At 47.1% G+C, this 20,652-nt stretch overlaps 2 protein-coding genes across 2 annotated transcripts in view; one reads left to right on the forward strand and one right to left on the reverse strand.

Annotated features, from left to right (window-relative positions):
* Positions 1 to 11,307, reverse strand: part of CFAP77 (cilia and flagella associated protein 77) — a 176,562-nt gene extending 165,255 nt beyond the window's left edge. Inside the window, exon 1 of the mRNA XM_055270599.2 lies at positions 11,041 to 11,307. Coding sequence (XP_055126574.1) covers positions 11,041 to 11,235 — 195 coding nt within the window. The 5' untranslated portion in view covers positions 11,236 to 11,307. The remainder of the gene's footprint in view (positions 1 to 11,040) is intronic.
* Positions 11,308 to 14,649: 3,342 nt separating this feature from the next.
* The window catches only part of TTF1 (transcription termination factor 1), a 32,612-nt gene continuing 26,609 nt past the window's right edge, over positions 14,650 to 20,652 (forward strand). The window contains 2 exon segments of the mRNA XM_055270612.2: positions 14,650 to 14,694; positions 18,691 to 20,064. Of these exon segments, the coding sequence (XP_055126587.1) occupies positions 18,698 to 20,064 (1,367 nt within the window). The 5' untranslated portion in view covers positions 14,650 to 14,694; positions 18,691 to 18,697.

Genomic DNA, 20,652 nt, shown 5'->3' on the forward strand with positions numbered 1-20,652 from the left:
GCACATTCCAAGGCCTTGGACTTAATTTTCAAAATTATTTGTAATTCTGTATTCTGTTTCTTAATTCTGTATTTCTGTTTCCCAAAATTGCATAAACTTTAAGCCCAGCAAAACCTGAATCTCCCCCTGCCCCCACCTCTTCAGTTCCCCCCCACATACTTGCTAATCTTTGTGTCAAGACAGCCCAAGGCCGGGCACGGTGGCTCACGCCTGTAATCCCATCACTTTGGGAGGCCAAGCTGGGCGGATCACCTAAGGTCAGGAGTTTGAGGCCAGCCTGGCCAACATGGTGAAACAAACCCCGTCTCTACTAAAAATACAAAAATTAGCTGGGTATGGTGGCAGGCGCCTGTAATTCCAGCTACTTGGGAGGCTGAGGCAGGAGATTCACTTGAACCCAGGAGGTGGAAGTTGCAGTGAGCCGAGATCGGGCCACTGCACTCCAGCCTGGGTGACAAAGCGAGACTCTATCTAAAAAAAAAAAAAAAAAAAAAGACACAAGCCAAGCCATCAGCCTAGAGAGCTTTCCTCATCTCCTTTCATCCAGGTGAAGATGGAGCTGCCCTCAGTGCTGGGCATGGATCCCGTCCAGATGGCTGTGGCCACGTCTGTACCACTTTGCTGTTGATTTTCATCTATGTCTGCTTCTGCCTGCTAGATTGTAAGCTCTTCCAGGACAAAGCCTATATCCAGGTGGGTTTACCCCTGTATCCTTGGTGCCTGGTACTGTGCCTGGTACACATTATGTGCTCAAAAAGTGTTAATTAAAGCAGTGAGTGAATGAATGCATAGAATCATAGAGTTATCATTATCATTCTGTTCTTCTTTTTTTTTTTTTTTTTTTGAGACAGAGTCTCACTCTGTTGCTCAGGCTGCAGGCCAGAGTGCAATGGCACGATCTCAGCTCACTGCAACCTCCTCCTCCTGGGTTCAAGCAATTCTCCTGCCTCAGCCTCCTGAGTACCTGGGATTACAGGTGTGCACCGCCATGCCCAGAAAAAAAATTTTTTTTTTGTATTTTTAGTAGAGACAGGGTTTTACCATGTTGACCAGGCTGGTCTCGAACTCCTGGCCTCAAGTGATCCACTCACCTCGGCCTCCCAAAGTGCTGGGATTACAGGTATGTCCATTCTTGCTGGAAACACCTTGCACATTCCAGGTGATGTGCCTTTGCTCTAGGTGTCCCCTTCCTGTCCTGTTCCCCCAGTGGAATCTAGTCCATCTTACAGTTCCAGCCCAACCTCATCAGCTCTCTGAGCTGCCTGGAAAGCCCCAATACTGCTCCTGCCTCAACCCTTAAATGTGGTATTCTGGCCTCTCATCACCTCTCCTTCCACTTTTTTTTTTTTTTTTTTTTTTTTTTTTTTTTTTTTTTGTCAAGGTCTTGCTCTGTTACCCAGGCTGGAGTGCAGTGGTGTGATCATAGCTCACTGCAGCCTCAACCTCCTGGCCTCAGGCGATCCTTCTGCCTCAGTTTCCTGAGTAGCTGAGACTACAGATGCATACTACCACACCCGCCTAATTTTTTTAAATTTTGTGGATGCCAGGTCTCATTATGTTGCCCAGGCTGGTTTCGAACTCCTGGGCTCAAGCAATCCTCCTGCCTCAGCCTCCCAAAGTACTGGGATTACAGGTGTGAATCACTGCCCCAGCCACCCACTTTTAATAACTTATGGGTTTTAATGTGCAAAGTCTGGTTCTCTTTGATCAGACTACAACTTCTTGGAAACAAAGTCTTCAACCTCTTGTGTTTCCTCCGGTCCCTTGCACATTGTAGGTGTTCAATAAATATTTGCTCATTGGCTGATGGGTTCATTAGCAGTCTTACATGCATACAAAGAAAAAAAAAGCCAATATCTTGGCTCTTAAAGATCTCCTGGGAAGCAGATGGAAAATATAAATGCGATTCTACATAATGGGAATATTATGATGGCATTTTAATGTGGTGACACAGCCAAATTCACTATTGTCCAGTAAAATTAACTAATAAAGCTGCCAGTAAATTTTCTAATTCCCTCAACAGAAATGCTGTGGCCAAAAGATCACCTCTCTCGTTGCCTTTTTGGGTGCCCCATCTTTGTGGGAGGCTGTGGCATCCGAGCTTTGGCTCCCTGGGGCTGCTTCTCTGATGCCACGGCACGGCTTAGACGCTGTGCTATTGGTTACAAACAGCCAGCCACCTGGCAGCCGTGTGGCCTCTCACTAATGCCACACATACCTTGAAATCAAAGAGTTCTGAGCCTCCACTTTCATTCTTCTGGACAAACACAAAAGATTTCGATCCACACAAAGAAATTTATCTTGTATGCTTCTGAGTTCACTGGTCTCCCAAATATGTATTGTTTGGTTCATATAAAAGATCAAAAATCCCTCTTTTTGGCTCATTATGTGTTTTCCACAATCCTTTTGGTGGCCATTCTCCCTCCTGTGTGCTACTCATGTTGACCTTTCTGTTCATTGACCCATGTCTGTCAGTTTCTTGCCCGAACCCTGATGTGCCTTTAAATGATTGGGTGGAAAAATACAGCTGTTTTCTTTATAAAGCATATTTATTTGCTTCCCTGAAATGCTGTATTTAGTGCCACAATGAGAGCATAGAGTCTGTGATAGGGCCCTGGCCCACTGTGAGCTTAATTTCTGGTGTACTAAATCAATTTTGTTTTAAATCTTAGATTAGTTCATGCTGAGGGAAACAAAACAAAACCAAACAAAATCCTTGGAAGTTGGTGCACCAGGGAAACAAAGCTTGTCTACTGGTCAGTGATTACTCAACAAATCAGCCCCTTTGCTAATTAGTTTATCTAATGAATTATTGAGCCACACTGTATGGATTGCTGGAAATGCTTTTTATTTTTTTAAACGACAACATGGGTGAGGCTAGAGATTGACAAGCCTCAGACAAAAGCTAGCAAACTCATGTAAGCTACGTTGCTCAGGAAAGGAAACGGATTCAAAGGGGGGGATTTTAAATAGCCATAAAATGTATGAGAGGAAGACAATCGGAAGCAAACAATGCGTAGAGAAGCAATTAAAACCAAACCGACTCATTTCAAGAGTCTTTGCATTAGGTTTCAAGAGACCATGAACTATGGGTGAAGGATAACGAAGTTCCCACGTCTCCTTTATGTCTCCTGGTTCAGGGCTTCTCAGCCTTGGCACTATTGACATGTGGGGCCAGAGGATTCCTTGTTTTGGGGTGGGGGGGCGCTGTCCCGTGTATAGCAGGATGCTGAGCAGCATCTCTGTCCTCTGCCCACCAGATGCCACTAGCACCCCCTCCCCAGGTGTAATAACCAAAAATGTCTCCCGACACGGCCCAGTGTTCCCTGGGGAGCAAAACTGCCCCCCTCAATTAAGAACTCCTGGCCTCGTTCCACTTTGCCATAATCTCTTCCATCATATAGTATCTCATTTGAATCCGACCGCGTTACAACCTTGAGATGTAGGTAGGGTAGGTCTTAGTGCCCAAACTCTCCAAATAAGGAAACCCAGGCTGAGAAATTAAGCCACTTGCCCAAGAACCCTCAAGGGTAAGCTCGGCATGAGTGCTAGAAATTGGATGGTTTCACTTGCAACTAGGGCACACCCATCTGCCCCAGGGCACATGGCCACAGGAAATACAAGATGAAGTGAGTGACAGTATTTTTCAGTGAGAGCAGAAAGGGGGAAAAATGTAAGCACTTGGGTGGATTTGTCTCATTCTCCATTTCTTTGTAAGTTCAGACATTTAACGTTGACTTAAAGTCAATTGCTGAGAACAATAAGGTAGCTTTGAGAAACATAAATATTTGGACTCGGGATAATGGAAAATAACAAAATGCTCACTTATTAAGCTCTTTCCTGGGCCAGACCCTGCCTGCATTGTCTCACTGAATCCTCAAAACTCTCCCATGCTGGGGTGCTAACTATTACCATTCCATTTTAAAGTAGGGGAAACTGAGGCTTAAAGGGTAAGTAGTCTCATGGGTGGTAGAGCCAGTAAGTGGCTGAGACAGAACTCACTCTAGGATCTGCTCGCTCCAACCTGGCATCGATACCACATTGCTGGCCTTCCTCTCTGCTGAAGTAGGTGCAGTTTTCTATCTGCCTGGGCAACAAACCTATTTCGGCATCTTTTGTGGTTGTGTGAAAAGAAAAACTGCAGCCAGGCATGGTGGCTCACGCCTGTAATCCCAGCAATTTGGGAGGCCGAAGCGGGCGGATCACGAGGTCAGGGGTTCGAGACCAGCCTGGCCAACATGGTGAAAGCCCGTTTCTACTAAAAATACAAAAATTAGCTGGGCATGGTGGCGGGCACCTGTAATCCCAGCTACTCGGGAGGCTGAGACAAGAGAATTGCTTGAACCTGGGAGGCGGAGGTTGCAGTGAGCCAAGATTGCGCCACTGCACTCCAGCCTGGGCAACAGAGTGAGACTCCGTCTCAAAAAAAAAAGAAAAGAAAAGAAAAAAAGAAAACAAAAGCTGCAGTCTGGAATCATTTTCACAGCCCTCCTCATTTATACTGTGGTCTTCACATACTGATGCAGGAGCTTGAAGGAAGATTCCAAGGACAATTTTATTTAAAGTTGAATCATTACCAATGACCAATAGATGCTGGCATTTTAAAAAACTAATACAAAAGATCATCTGGGCACGGTGGCTCACACCTGTAATCCCAGCACTTTGGGAGGCTGAAGCGGACAGATCACTTGAGGTCAGCAGTTCGGACCAGCCTGGCCAACATGGTGAAACCCTGTCTCTACTAAAAATACAAAAAGTAGCCAGACATGGTGGTGTACACCTGTAATCTCAACTACTCGGGTGGCTGAGGCAGGAGAATCACTTGAACCCAGGAGGCAGAGGCTGCTGTGAGCAAGACTGCACCACTGCACTCCAGCCTGGGCAACAGAGTGAGATTCCATCTCAAAAAGAAAAAAAAGGCCAGGTGTGGTGGTTCACGCCTGTAATCCCAGCAACTTGGGAGCCTGAGGCAGGCAGATCACCTGAGGTCGGGAGTTCGAGACCAGCCTGACCAACACGGAGAAACCCTGTCTCTACTAAAAAAAAATACAAAATTAGCTGGGCGTGGTGGTGCATGCCTGTAATCCCAGCTACTAGGGAGGCTGAGGCAGGAGAATCCCTTGAACCGGGGAGGCGGAGGTTGTGGTGAGCCAAGATCGTGCCATTGCACTCCAGCCTGGGCAACAAGAGCAAAACTTCGTCTCAAAAAAAAAAAAAAAAAAACCACAAATATCCGATAAGAAGCACTCAATAGTTATAGCATATCAAGAGTTATAGCATATCAACAGTTACAGTATATGCCAAAAATCAACCAGACACTGGATGAGTGTGACTGTGTGCCTCCCTTGTTTTTGCCCAGCCAACCTGAGATTCTTGAGGCAGGAGTGAGGGCCCAGCAGACAGGTCTAAGGTTTAACACAGCCCAGGTCTTAGGGACCACCGCAAAGCCCTCTGCACACTGTCCTATGCAAAGGGATTCGCTCAGCCCAAAGTCCTATGCCTGGTTACAATGTTCATTATCTGTGACACATTTACAAGCATTACACACACACACACACACACAGAACTAACACCCCAAAGCTAGCAAACTCCAAGCATAGCTAACATGTTGGTGGTCTCCACTGTTAGCATTTGATATAAAATACATTTAATTGTCTTGGTGTTTTTATTAAACTTTAAATATCAAGATGCATTTTCTTAAAAGGCTGTTTGAATCAGACATTTCACGAGACCTCCAATGCTCCTAAAGACCGCAGAACACTTTGCGAACCACTGCAATAGAAAATGGGGTTTTGAAATTTTGTCCGCAGGGTCAGTTGTAAATGAAGAAAACTTTGTCTTTCAAAACAAGGAACAAGCAGGCAGGATTACACAGTGAGCAACGCTCGAGCCTGGAACACTCTGGAAGGTGCGTTCTGAGAAGGGACCTCTGATTAGTGCACCCCAGCCTCAGAATTTTTCCTGGAGGAACGGCCTTCCTGCCACGCCACCACAGTGTTCTCAGAGCCACGTAATAGGGAAGTGCTCAGTTCAACAGGAGGAACCTGAGTGCTGAGGTCTGTGCTTAATTAACGCTTCAAAGCCAAAGCACCCCTTCTTCAGAGGGACAAAGACGACAGCAGGCTCCTCCAGCAGGGCAGCGGCTGCCCCAGGGTGGTGACGAGCCAGTGAAGGGGGCAGCTCGGCTTTCTGAAATGGCCACGGGGCTGGGCAGGGGGGTTAGTTTCCTGCCTCAGCCCGACTCACTGAAGGATGTACCTGGGCACCCGGAAGTGGGAGACTCTGGTTTAAAAAGAAGAAAACAGGAAAAAAGGGCCACGAGGGAGAGAGTTGCAAGGATGGATCAACCCACAGCACTCTCTAGAAAAATGAAACCGACCCACTGGCCCTCCAAGACGGGGCCATCAGGATGGGCAGCTCATTTTTTAATCCCTTCCTAAGGTTTTATTTTCTCCTATTACATTGTAATTGAAGGTAAAAGGACTGGAGCAATCAGGGCTATGTTCTCTTCAACAGTAAAGCTGCGTGTAACATTTTCAAATTGTACTCAAATGTAATAAAAATACTGACCCACGCTGGGATATTTGTACAACGGTGCTTTTGTCTGCCTGCCTTCTTTGTGTTGGTCTCTCTCCGTGCCTTTATGTCCACCAGCATCAATATTTATTAGAGATGTTAAGCTATTAGTGGGCATGGTGTGGTTGCCTAATTTTGTAGAGCATCCAGTTTGAACTGTAAATAAACGCTTCCTCGTGATGGTAATGATAATGATCTCGGAGGCAGCACTGGGTCTTGTAAACTAGGACTCAAGTTGGGGTGAAAACCTACAAGCATTTAGGAGCTGAGGAGGGCGGAATGGAGCTGAATGACTTTCCCAACTCTGCTTTTTCACTTTTCAAGGTCTGGTTCCAGGTGCCTGAGACCTGCCCAGAGCTCCCTTCCTGCAAATCTGAACTCATCTGGGCAATGCAGCCCATTTGAAAACTTATGGGGTTGGGGACCCATCACAATGTCTGTCTTATTTGTGCATACATGCTTTTGTGTATGTGTCTGTGTGTGTGTGTGTGTGTGTGTGTGAATAAGAGCTAACATTTCCCAAGAGCTTTCCTCACGGCAGGTGCTGTGCTAAGCTGCCTGCCTCTTCGCGTTCATCTCTATCTGTACATTTATAAATGTGTGCATGTATCCCATCTCCCCAGCTAAATAGTAAACGGTTAACTCCTGTGAAATTCAGCAACACTGAATTCTAAACTTGTTTCTATGCCCCCAGGAAAGCTTAGGATGGCGCTGGGCACTTGGTAAACCTTCAACAAATATTTCTTGGCTGTCAACAAGTCCTAAGAAATCAGTAGAGCTCACTTTGGAAGGAACATTGAATGAAATGATATTGGAATCTGATTCATCTGTGAACACTTTTTGACTGCCTGCTATACATGATGTTACCATATCTGGATTGTCATTGGTTAATTAATCATATGTCGTGGCCAAAAGAACGTGGGGCTGGAAGCCAGGAGACCTGAGTCTCATCCCACTTCTGCCACCAGGTGAGGATAGCACCTTGGATGAGTCTGTTCCCCTCACTGGGCCTTGATCTCCTCAAAAAAGGAGGTGGACTAGATGTCTGTAAGATTCCTTCCAGCCCCAGATGCTGTGTCTGCTCTATGACTCTATTTTACAAATGCATGCACTTGTTTTGGTTACATAAAACCCCACAGAAAAACAAAGTCAGTAATAAATTATGAAAAAATCGGGTGCTACGATCATTTGCACTTTCTAAGGGTGCTCGATTCCATAAATTCCACCCCCGTACATAGGCAGCCTCTCCAGGGTGACAGAAGATCCAAGGCTGTCAGGGGAGCAAACCAAGCAGTCTCTCTCTATAATTGTATTGACAGGTTATCAGCTGAGTTCTGATGGCAGGAAAGGTGCAACCCTGACAGGTTTTGTGAAGGAGTCTTGAAGGCTATTGTAGCAGGATTCTATGTGGAGTCACAGAATTCTGGGGAAATGGGAACCAAGCAGGGAGAAGCTTGGTTCTTTCTCTATTTAATTTTATTCTTCCCAGAGAGTCACATTTGAAGGAAAACTGGCTAACTGCACATCACTGTCTACACTAGAGTTGAAACCCTTTCTAATGGAAAATATTTACATCTTTTGTGGCCACGTAAAACACCGACTTGATTCAATCACTCCTATTAAATAACCAGTTGACTTGGTTTTAAATGAGGCAAATGGTTGTTGAGCATTTGTAGATAAAATGCCTGCTTGGATGTTTCGGTTTTTCACTTTTCACTTGGTTACAGTGGCATCTTGCAGACATGTTCTTGAATAACTGATGTGTATACATCCTGGTAAATTTTATGCATGTGAAACAACACAGTTGAGCTTGTTCAGTCAATGTTTCTACATTTTAAATGAAAAAAACAAAATGCTGAGCCTATTCATTGGAGAAAACAACCCACGAAACAACCCCCCGATATGGTAGAATAAATGCCTACTTCTAAGGTGCTATAGTCTTCCAATATAGATGCACACCTTCAGGTTCAGACTTAGACAAAACCAAAATATACTTTAGTTCTAATCACCCTCCTAAAGACACCAAGGCAGAGTGCACTCCCAACCTCTACCATACACAGCGGAAAGGCACACGCTACTACGGGGAGCTGAAAAGCTATGATGGCGAAAGTGACATGCCGCAATGAAGAAATCCACAAGCCAAGCTCAACAGAAATTTCTATAACATGAAAAGAAAAAAATATTAAAGCTCCACGACCTCACATATTTTCCATTTTCTCTTTTTCTTTAGTCAAAAACAGCAAAGTTGTTTCATAATTTTTAAAAAAAACTAATACAGGAAGCTGTTTGGAGTGGTAAAATAATGCTGCGCTGGGAGTTAGCAAACGAAGCTGCAAACCCAAGCTCTGCCAAAACCTTGAGCAAAAAAAAAAAAAAGAAAAAACCGAGGTGGCCTCAGTGTGCTCATTTGCAAAAGGGGTCTGGAAAAGATAATAGTCAAGGTTCCCTTTTGTGGTCAATTTCTCTGCCAACTTTTATTTCTGTCAGGTTTTGACTCTAAAGTTATAAGATATTCTAATATTATATATGGGAAATACTAAAAAGTGGACATCATCTTAACTGCTCCAGAAAGTACCTTACAGATCCTGAAGAACCCACGACGGAAAGCCAGAGGTAAAGGCTGCCCCCTGGCTGTCCCTGATGGAAGAAGAGAACCCCAGGCTCCATCATCAGAGAGCAGGAGCCTGGACGTGGGTCCCTGCTGCTCCAGCATGGTCACCAGGGGCCAGGGCAGACCTGCTCTGTATCTCGTGCCCTGAAGACAGAACCCCAGTCGTGGGTGAGTCATCTCCTGTACATTTTCCAACCCTAAGCTTGGGTTCAGAAATCAGGGATTGAATTGGTCCTAGAAGCTGTTCAGCTAGTGCCATCCAGAGGCCAAATGTTATCCCCGATATAGCTGGGTGGGGCGGGGGAAGCAAAAGGAAAAAGGAAAAGAAGGGGGAAATTTACATATGTGTACATACATTTTACACATATGTACATGTATATTATACATATGCATACATGTATACATGATAGATGTAAACTGTATGTACATGGGTGCATACACAAATGCACATGCATGTATGTACATATTGCTCAGCGTGGGCACTACACACTAACTCACCATGGAGAATAACTCCATACGCCCTCACTTTACACTTTAGTAGGAAGAAGTTGGCTCACTACTAACTACTTGAACAAAAGCAACGACCTAACCTTAACGCAGGTAGTCAGAGGTGGCGGACGTGATTCTCTCCTTCATCCAAGAATAATGAGCCCCACCTGCCTGTCCTGCCTGTCCACTCAGAGTGGCTCTTCTCACCTAGAAGTAAGTGAAGGGCCTTGTTCCACTTTGAGAGGCCTAGGAAAGGGGCCTATTCGATGGAAAGGCACGAGTGTGGTAAGCCAGCCTTCCCCAGGTGCAGCCTGAGCCTGGGCAGTATCCTTCCTCCTCTGCAGGACCGAGTTTAGGGAAGGCAAGAGGAGGGAGTCAATGTTTTGCCAGGAGCCAATTAACTCAGTTAATTCTAGCACGGGTTCCCTTTTCCCCAAAACAAAAACAAACCACCACCACCTCTGGGCTCTACTCAGCGCCTGGCGGTCACACAAATAATTGTTGTTGAATCCACGGTTACCACCTGCGCCTTCCACTCCCGCACCTGGGACGCGGAGCGCATTTTTAAAGGCGCACTGCCCTCCAGCGGCGCGAGATAAATTCGCCTAGAGGCTTGCTCCCCGACCCCCAAGCCTCAGCCTGACTTCTCCAGTGGTCCCCGGGAAGGTGTGGCCGCCACAGCAGTGTTGGTTTCCCATTAGCGGGAAGCGAGGCTAAAGGTGGGGAGGAGGGAAGTGCAATGGAAGGGAAAGTGATCCAGCCCGAAACCGCAGCTCCCTCATTCTTGTCTGCGGAGCCTCCTAGGCCAAAGATTGTGCTTTTTTTCTCTTAGGGTTGTAATTTGGGTAGGAAATTAGTATGATCGGATGGAAATGAACATTCGACGTGATGCTTCCAGGACCGACACGGAGCCACCGCTGCAAAGACGTACCCCAGGGGTGCAGGGGAACGGGAGAAGTGGCCTTTACCCCGGGAGGGCTGACAGCCACGACTTAGGCTGGGCGTGTGCGACCTATCTGTCACCCTGTGGGTTCACTCTGTGGGAAACCACAGCAGCCCCCATTGCAGCCTTACCCCATGTCAGGCGCTGTCCCGGGGTTCCGCAGAAATTACCCTATTCAATCTTCCCAATCAGTCCCTTTAGTGGTGCCATTATCATCCCACTGTGAGGATGGGGAAACCAAGGCTCAGAGAGGCGACGCGACCTGCACGGGGGTCCAGGCCTGTCTGGACCAGAGCTGGAGCTTCCCACTCTGCGCTCGGACCCCGGGCCGCGGGGCCAGGGCGCGGCAGGTGGGGACCCTCGGCGGCGCGGGTGCCCGGAGCCGGCGACAGCGAAAGCGCGGTGGGCGTGGGGTGCTCACCTTGACGATGAGCGGGTTCTGAAACATGGAGTCCCGCACTACCCCCAGCCGCTCGTTCTCCATGCCGGGACGGATGTCCGCCACGGTCAGGGGCCGCCGCGGGGGCGGGCAGACCTGGCTGACCGTGCGGCGCACAGGCTGCTGCTGCTTCCTCCATCGCATGAGGTCCGGGCCGGAGCTCCTGGCCTCTGGCATCCTTGGGGTCGCCGGGGAGCCGGCCCGCGGGCTGGGTTGGGCGCGCTTCCCCACTTCGGACACAGCCGGGAGCTCCGATGCGCCTGTTGGGCGACCCGGGCCGCACCACCGGGATCCGGGGGGGAGGAAACTCAGATGTCAGGACCCCTCCGGAGCCAGGCGTGCCCACCTCGCGCCAGCTGCTCATTGCAAAGAGCCCCGCAGCCCTGCAGGAGCCCCGCCGGATCCTCAGGGCGTCTCCTGGACCCCGCGTTGCGGACTGGGAGAGAAAAGAAAACCAAGACCACCCCTGGAGGACGAATGCAACGGCCCGTCTCCTTGGCGACTGGACGCCAACAGACCCGGGCTCGGCTTGTACTTTTCTTTCAAGAAACTCTTGGTGGCTACCAGTGTGGACTTGTTTGGAGTTTTCCTGAACCGATACGGGAGAACCGAGAATCTCCAATGGGTTGCATTCAAAGCGGCGTGGCTCTTAGAGGGTCATTTACACTTGTCTTCCAAGTCCAACACTCCATCCTCCGCTCACCCCCATTCCACTCACAACCCCTCCCCACCTCTGCTCCTTGCGCCACACACGCACCCGAGGCAGAGCTCGAAATGCATTCAAAGCCTGATGCCGATGCTGACCCACTGGGAAGACTCGGGCGAATCACCCTCTTGGATCCTAAGGGCTTTTTTCTTTTTTTCCTGTGAGATGGGTGACAAGGAAAGTCTAGAATTGGATTAGATCAATGGTTCCCAAATTTAAGCAACAGAATGAAGGGAAATTGAAAAATACAGATTTTGGCTGGGCTTGGTGGCTCACACATGTCATCTCATTGCTTTGGGAAGCCTAGGAGGGAGGATGGCCTGAGCCCTGGAGTTTGAGACCAGCATGGGCAACATGGTGAGGTCTCATTTCTACCAAAAATTTAAAAAATTAGCCAGGTGTGGTGGCACACACCTGTGGTCCCAGCTATGGGGGAGGCTGAGGCAGGAGGGTCGCTTGAAGAGGTTGAGACTACAATGAGCCGTGTTTTGGCAACTACATTCCAGTATGGATGACAGTATGAGACCATGTGCCAAAAAAAGAAAAACGAAGATTCACAGGACTCACCCCAGACTCACTGAATCAGAATATCTGTAAATGGCATCTGAGGCTCTCCTTTTTTTTTTTCAAGAGATGGAGTCTTGCTCTGATAATGACATGAGCCACCTCACCAGGCCAGATGCTGCATTTTTAAAAATCCCCTTACCCACCCACCCCCAACTTTCAAACCTACAGAAAAGTTGAAAGTCAAAAGAAGAATACAATGAAAATACATATAGGCTTCACCTAGATTTGGTTAGATTTTGAAGGGAAGGGGAGGGTTAAAGAAAGAATGGCGGCTCTACAGCAAATTCAGGCTTTATGTCCAGCATGAGACCTACAGAGGTGGGAGACCAGCTTAATGCCAGCGCCTACCGCTGCTTACAGGCTGGGGAAATTATAAGCCTGGGCAGGGAGGAGCCCAGGGAGTATGGCTTGCTGCCCGGGAAGATGTTGATAAGGTATTCCCATGATGACGCAGTTTGGCCCTTATGCTGGTGGAATGTGATGTTCCTGTCACTTTCTCCCAGCAGAATATGATAAGAGGCAGGCTGTTTCTCACCGCCTGAACCCCCGTGGAATGTTTCACTTTAACCAACGTCTGCAAAATGGCAGGGGGCTTACAAAATGGTGCAGTTTGGACTAACAGATTCACCCATCCCCAGCACTGGCCACATTTTCTTGCTCTTTCTCTGTGAGTGTGTGAGCATGCACATACACACATTACAGAATCACCTGAAAAATATCTGTCAACACCATATTTAACCCTGGTACTTCATCATGTAGCAAGGACCTTCCCATGTATAACTACAATGTCATTATCATGTCCGAAGATTTTAATGTGATACAATAGTGTTTAATATAAAATCCATTGCAAAGTTGAGAATCTGCATTTAAAAAAAGAAAAAAGCTTCCCAGGTGACTGGTGCAGTTGGAGGAGGATTGGAAACCACTAACCTGGATGATATCTAATCTGTCCTCTAGTGCCAGCCTTTCGTGGGTTCATTCATGCATCACTAGCACCACAAGGCTCTGGATAATTGGGTTCACCACAGAACACGTGACACCAATGACGAACCTAGACTTCAAGGCCTTACGTATCAACAGTGGACACCACCACATTTACAGACTTTCTCCAGACAGAGCTCCAACTGCACATCCACATCCCAGAGCAGCCCTTGCATGGCAACATGAGTGTATATATAGGCTCATTGTTTCTCCAACCTGCTTCCCTTCCAGACTTTCACGGAAGCATAGGTTGTGCATTTTTTAATCAAAGCCACTTGGCAGATCACATAGAAGTCAGGTGGAACAGTGAGGGGCAAGATAGTGGAGTAGTAGAAACAGCATACGTCTGATTTCTGGCTGGCCCATTTAAGTCACCTTGGACAAGTTACTGTAAACCCAGGTTTCTCATCCACAAGGTGGGGCTAATAATACCTCATAGACACCTACAAGGATTAAGTGAGAAAACTTGTTGCCTATATCGTATATGTTCACTATCCAAAAAGGTTAAACGTTTGGTTGGTAAATATAATGGCCTTGAATTGATGGTCAGGTTAAAGCTGCCCTTTTAGCTAAGTCTCTTCAGGACTCTATTGAAATGGAAAGACTGGGATAGATCTCCAAAGCTCCTGCTAACTCTAAACTTCTGAGACTTCATCCAAGCTTAACATCCATCAGTCTCTGCACCAGCTAGCCCCTGCAGACCTCTGACTTCATCTCCCACCCCCTCCCCTGCATTCACATGCATTCACTTAGGCTGGGCGTGTGTGACCTGTCTGTCACCCTGTGGGTTCACTCTGTGGATTGACTCTGTGCTCCAGCTGCTCTGGCCTTCTCCCAGGTCCTCCAGCAACCAAGTTCAGGACTTCTGAACTCACTTCCAGCCTGGAACACTCTTCTGCCTAGATTTTTTGCCTGCCCTTTCCATTTAGAACTCAGTTCAAATGTCACTCCTCAGTGAGCCCTCTCCTACATCTAAAGTAGCACCCACCGTCCCCTAGTCACTCTCCATCACGTTACCCTATTTTATTTTCCTTACAAGATAATCTGAAATTATCTTAGGTGATTTGCCATCTGTCTTCCTAAGTTGTTCCTGGAGTTCACCAAAAACTGGAATAAATGGAATGCATGCATGCATTAGTACGTCAATGGAGGGGAATTCTGTCCTACTTTCTTCGTTTTAGGAGCATGCTTTACCCCATCTGACCTCTAAAGGACCCAGAAGGAAAATGGGTAGGCAACTGTGCGCGCCTCCGTGGCCTAGCGGCGGCCGTGTTACCATGGCAGCGGGACGCCGAGGGGACCGGAAGGCGACGCACTACTACTTCCGTTTCCTCAACAGTAGTACTTCCGGGTTCGGAGAAAGGTGGCAGCGCTTTCGGAGAGTAAGTTGAAAGCGTGTTTGTTAGTTGTTTCTGTTTTTCAAAATGCGCACGTAAAAATCCAGCGTGGGGTGGTGGGTTTCCCCGTCTTCTGGCAGGCCCGCTTTTGGCCTGAGGTCTCCAGGCCGCGGTGTTCGCCCCACGCCTTATATTGGGGAAACTGAGGCTTGGGTCTTTTTTTTTTTTTTTTAAAGATGGAGTCTTGCTGTTGTCGCCCAGGCTGGAGTGCGGTGGCGCGATCTCGGCTCACTGCAACCTCCGCCTCCTGGGTTCAAGCGATTCTCCTGCCTCAGCCTCCTAAGTAGCTGGGATTATAGGCGCCCGCCACCACGCCTAGCTAATTTTTGTATTTTTAGTAGAGACAGGGTTTCATCATGTTGTCCAGGCTGGTCTCGAACTCCTGACCTCAGGTGATCCACCCGCCTCGGCCTCCCAAAGTGCTGGGATTACAGGCGTGAGCCGCCGCGCCCGGCCGAGGCTTGGGTCTTTGGGAGTGAGAAGATGCAGAGTTCACATCTGGTTAGTTCCTCCCGTCTCAGCCCCGGAGCGCCCACCCGGGAACAGAGCGGGGTCTCTCTCGCACCCCAAAGGCGGTGAGAGAATCCGGGACCAGGTTTGGGCACGTACCTGCAGGGCGGGAAGTGTGTGTTCTGAGTAAGGGGGGATAAATGCATATCCGTTCTTTCGATATGTATCGAGCACTGACTGGGGAGCCATTTGGGAGGAAGATGGCCAGAATTCCAGCCTTCAAGAAGCCGATCATATTATAACTGCCAAAAGTGCGATGGAAAGCAGCTGGTTGTTGGGAAACATTGTTAACCAGGAAGATGAGACCGGCTAAGGAGTTAGAGGGGTCCTCTTGAGAAAGTGGCTTTCATACTTGAACCAGTTAAAGGGCAGAAAGGTAATGCGGAGGAAGAGCTTTCCTGGCAGAATGGGCTGTTTTTGCAAAGTTCCTGAGACGAAAAGGAAGGTAGTGTATTCTAGGAACTGAAAATAGCAGGGTTTCTGAAACCTAGAGAGAAGTGAGAGGTAGAGAGGTAGGCATGGACTTACCTCTCTCCATCTCTAGGCTAGATTATGAAGAAATGAAGACCCTTGCAGGTCTGTGAGGATTTTGACTTTATCTTAAGAATAACACGGGAACCCTAAAAAGTTTTTAGCAGGGAGAGACTATATATTTAGAAGGTCGTACTGGGCTCCAGAGACCAGAGAGCAGCCTAGGAAGTACTTACGAAAAAGAAGGAAAGGAACTGATGGAAGGGGAAATATTATTTAAAGAAATCAAGGCCGGGTGCAGTGGCTCACGCCTGTAATCCCAGCACTTTGGGAGGCCGAGGCAGGTGGGTCACCTGAGGTCAGGAGTTCGAGACCAGCCTGGCCAACATGGCGAAACCCCGTCTCTACCAAAAATTCAAAGATTAGCCGGGCTTGGTGGTGTGCGCCTGTAATCCCAGCTACTACTCTGGAGGCTGAGGCAGGAGAATCGCTTGAACCCAGGAGGCGGAGGTTGCAGCAAGCCGAGATCGCGCCATTGCATTCCAGCCTGGGTGAGAAAGCGAGATTCTGTCTCCAGCCTGGGTGAGAAAGCGAGATTCTGTCTCCAAAAAAAAAAAAAGAAAGAAAGAAAGAAAAGAAATCAGCCGGTGGCTCACGCCTGTAATCCCAGTACTTTGGGAGGCCAAGGCGGGCGGATCATGAGGTCAGGAGATCGAGACCATCCTGGCTAACACGGTGGAACTCCGTCTCTACTAAAAAATTCAAAAAAATTAGCCAGGCGTCGTGGCGGGCGCCTGTAGTCCCAGGTACTCTGGAGGCTGAGGCAGGAGAATGGCGTGAACCCGGGAGGCTGAGCTTGCAGTGAGCCGAGATCACGCCACTGCACTCCAGCCTGGGCGACAGAGCCAGACTCCATCTCAAAAAAAAGAAAAAAAAAGAAATCATCTACTTTGCTCTGTTCGTGATTTATTAAGAGGTCCTAAAAGATGGGCCTGAAAAGCGTCTGTTGAAGTTAGTGGCTTTAAGGACAAAGGCACTCTTGCTGGAACGGTCTTAGTGGAGTAGTGGGGTGGGAGCTACAAGGATGTGGGTTAATAAGTGGATGAAAGGTGCGGTAATGGAAAGAGTGATTTCTCTATCAGGAACTGTTGCTGTGAAGGGGAAGAAAGAGAACAGCTGGATGAGACTTTAGGGTTAGACGACAGTTGCATTTTTTTTTTAAGTTAGAGGAGATTAAATATTGTTGCTGTTTTGCTAGAAAACACAGGCTGAAGATACAGGAGAGAGATGGGGTACCTGGGGGACCACCATCTCTCTGAGAAGGCAGGAGAGGGTTGGGAGCCAGCACACATTTTCCTTCCTACAACGGAAGGAAATAGCCTTTGACAGAGGGACACTTCATTTGTTGCAGCAAGAGAGAGAGAGAGGATGTGGCAGTGCAAGCAGGTGTGTTAGACTTGGGGGAGTAACATATTTCTTGTCTAATACAGCTGATATTTACTACCCAGGATAAATTAGGTAGCTTCTGTAGAAAATGTGCTTAGCATCCAGACTTTAAAGACCGCTGATAGAGAGAGAGCTCCAGGATCTATTGTCAGGTGAAAATAGCAAATGCAGATCACAATATGTAGATGTTACCTTCTGTGTAAGAAAGGAGAGGAAATTTGAGATCATTTTTATTTTTGTACCATGTAAATGTGTTATTTAGCCAAAGATAAATCTAAAAAAAAGGAAACCCAGAAGCAATACAGAGCAAAGAGAACAATAAGACATGTTTGCAAAATTATATTTTTAATCATCTCTTTTGGAAAGTGCATTTATATTTCTGTATTTTAATTCCAAGTGCACACACCCTATATGTGAGTATTAACGTTAGTGGCTTATGAAATTTATTCCAGTGTATTGCAGAATGTCCGCTCTTTGTTGGACACTAAGAAGGCATATCCAACTTCTTTCACAAAGGGGCCGACTTCTGGTTTGAGGTCAGTGGATACCTGATATCCCCACTGCGAAACCCTTTTGTGGATCCTGCACTTGAGTGGAGTCTAATGGCTTCTCCATGGTAGAAACACAGAGGGGAACAAGACAGATAAACCATCTTTTTCTTCCTTGTTTTCTTTTTTCTTTTTCTTTTTTTTTTTTTTAAAGCAGAGAAGCAGCCTGTAAATGACTAAATAAGTGTTTCTTTTTTAAATATGAAAGTATATTACTTGGGAATCAGGCCAAGCCCAAGGAATCAGGGAAAACTTTCTTGAAGAACTGATCTTCAAACCAAGCTCTGAAGGATGGCAGGAGGCAAGGAGGGTGGGGAGGCTGTGGAGAGAATTTCATGGAGAGCTGGGGGGAAAGGTTGTGGCATGTTTGAGGAAGCAAAACAAGCTGCTTGTGGCTTAAACGCAGAGTTGGAAAGATGAGTTCAGAGGTGAGGCTGTGGGGGACAGGGGCCTTATGGTGCAGGTCACTGTTATTCTCTGTTAACTATTTTTTTCTCCATCATAAAGGCAGTGGGACCAGACAGAATTCCAGTGAGCCACCTGTGTATCTAGAATAATCTAAAATTTGTAATCATGACTACAGGCTGGTCATTTGTCATACAATTTCATTTTGCTATGATTTTTTCCGCTGAGGCTATGTTTAAAATGCAAAAATAGACGGAGAACGGTGGCTGACGCCTGTAATCCCAGCACTTTGGGAGGCCGAGGTGGGCGGATCACAAGGTCAGGAGATCTAGACCATCCTGGCTAACACAGTGAAACCCCACCTCTACTGAAAATACAAAAACAAAATTAGCCGGGCGTGCTGGCGGGTGCCTGTAGTCCCAGCTGTTCGGGAGGCTGAGGTGGGAAAATGGCAGGAACCCAGGAGGCGGAGCTTGCAGTGAGCCGAGAGCGTGCCACTGCACTTCAGCCTGGGCCACAGAGTGAGACTCCGTCTCAAAAAAATAAATAAATAAATAAAAAATAAAATAAAATAAACCATTGTTGTCACATTTCCATATAGGAATAAAATGGAAGGAGAATCAAGCAGATTTGAAATCCACACTCCAGTTTCTGCCAAGAAAAAGAAAAAGTGTTCTATACATAAGGAAAGACCTCAGAAACATTCCCACGAAGTTTTCAGAGATTCCTCCCTGGTGAATGAAGTGTCTCTTATAACTAGGAGGAAAAAGAGGAAAAAAGATTTCCAGCATCTCATTTCTTCTCCTTTGAAAAAATCCAGAATCTGTGATGAGACTGAAAATGCCACTTCTACACTCAAAAAGAGAAAAAAGAGAAGATATAGTGCTTTGGAGGTGGACGAGGAAGCAGGTGTTACAGTTGTCCTTGTGGATAAAGAAAATATTAGCAACACACCAAAGCATTTTAGAAAGGATGTTGATGTCGTTTGTGTTGATATGAGCATGGAACAGAAGTTACCAAGAAAGTCTAAAACAGACAAATTTCAGGTACTTGCTAAGTCACATACACAAAAATCAGAAGCACTGCACAGTAAAGTTAGGGAGAAAAAGAATAAAAAGCATCAGAGGAAAGCTGCATCCTGGGAGAGCCAGCGGGCAAGGGACGCCCTGCCTCAGTCGGAATCCCACCAGGAGGAGTCCTGGCTTTCTGTGGGTCCAGGGGGTGAAATTACAGAACTACCAGCATCTGCTCATAAAAGCAAGTCTAAGAAAAAAAAGAAAAAGTCCATTAACCAGGAATATGAGACACTGGCCATGCCTGAAGGATCGCAAGCAGGCAGAGAGGCTGGGACTGATATGCAGGAATCCCGGCCTACTGTGGGCTTGGATGGTGAAACTCCAGAACTACTAGGACCTGCTCACAAAAAAAAGTCTAAGAAAAAAAAGAAGAAAAAGTCCAGTCACCAGGAATTTGAGGCATTGGCCATGCCTGAAGGATCACAAGTGGGCAGTGAGGTTGGGGCTGATATGCAGGAATCCTGGCCTGCTGTGGGCCTACATGGTGAAACTGCAGAACTACCAGCACCTGCTTATAAAAAGAAGTCTAAGAAAAAAAAGAAAAAGTCCAATCACCAGGAATTTGAGGCAATGGCCATGCCTGAGAGCCTTGAGAGTGCATACCCTGAAGGATCACAGGTGGGCAGTGAGGTTGGGACTGTGGAAGGCAGTACGGCTCTTAAAGGGTTCAAGGAATCCAACAGTACAAAGAAGAAGTCTAAGAAAAGGAAGCTTACGTCTGTCAAAAGGGCCGTAGCGTCTGGTGATGATTTTTCAGTGCCCAGTAAGAACTCTGAGAGCACACTCTTTGATTCAGTAGAAGGTGATGGCGCCATGATGAAAGAAAGTGTGAAACCCAGGCCCCAACAAAAGAAAACCCAGGCCTGTTCGGCAAACAAGCATGTGCAAGAGGTGCCAAGGTAACGAGGGAGTGGTATTCCAGCTGCTGGTGTATTTCTTTTGTATGGATTCTGCCCATGCCTCTTTATTTAGCACAGACTTTTTTAGATGGAGATTTGCTCTTGTTGCCCAGGCTGCAGTGCAATGGCGCGATCTCGGCTCACCACACCCTCCACCTCCCAGGTTCAAGTGATTCTCCAGCCTCAGCCTCCCGAGTAGCTGAGATTGCAGGCATGCACCACCACGCCTGGCTAATTTTGTATTTTTAGTAGAGATGAGGTTTCTCCTTGTTGGTCAGGCTGGTCTCAAACTCCCGACCTCAGGTGATCCGCCTGCCTCAGCTTCCCAAAGTGCTGGGATTACAGGCGTGAGCCACCAGGCCTGGCCTTAGCACATACATATTAAATGGCAGAAATCATCAAGAGGTAGACCCTCAATGTACAGAAGATCATATATCTTTAATTGAGTAAACTTGGCAGGTAGTTTAATTTCTTCATGTGTGAAATAAGACAGATTCGATTTTCACTAGGAACTATTCCAGCCCTAGAAAATCTATGAGTAAATTTAAAAGCCCAAATTACCTTTGAAAAATAGTCTGAGCAAATAAC

The sequence above is a fragment of the Symphalangus syndactylus genome, chromosome 3 (genome assembly GCF_028878055.3).
Source record: "Symphalangus syndactylus isolate Jambi chromosome 3, NHGRI_mSymSyn1-v2.1_pri, whole genome shotgun sequence".
In the NCBI taxonomy this organism is placed as follows: Eukaryota; Metazoa; Chordata; class Mammalia; order Primates; family Hylobatidae; genus Symphalangus; species Symphalangus syndactylus.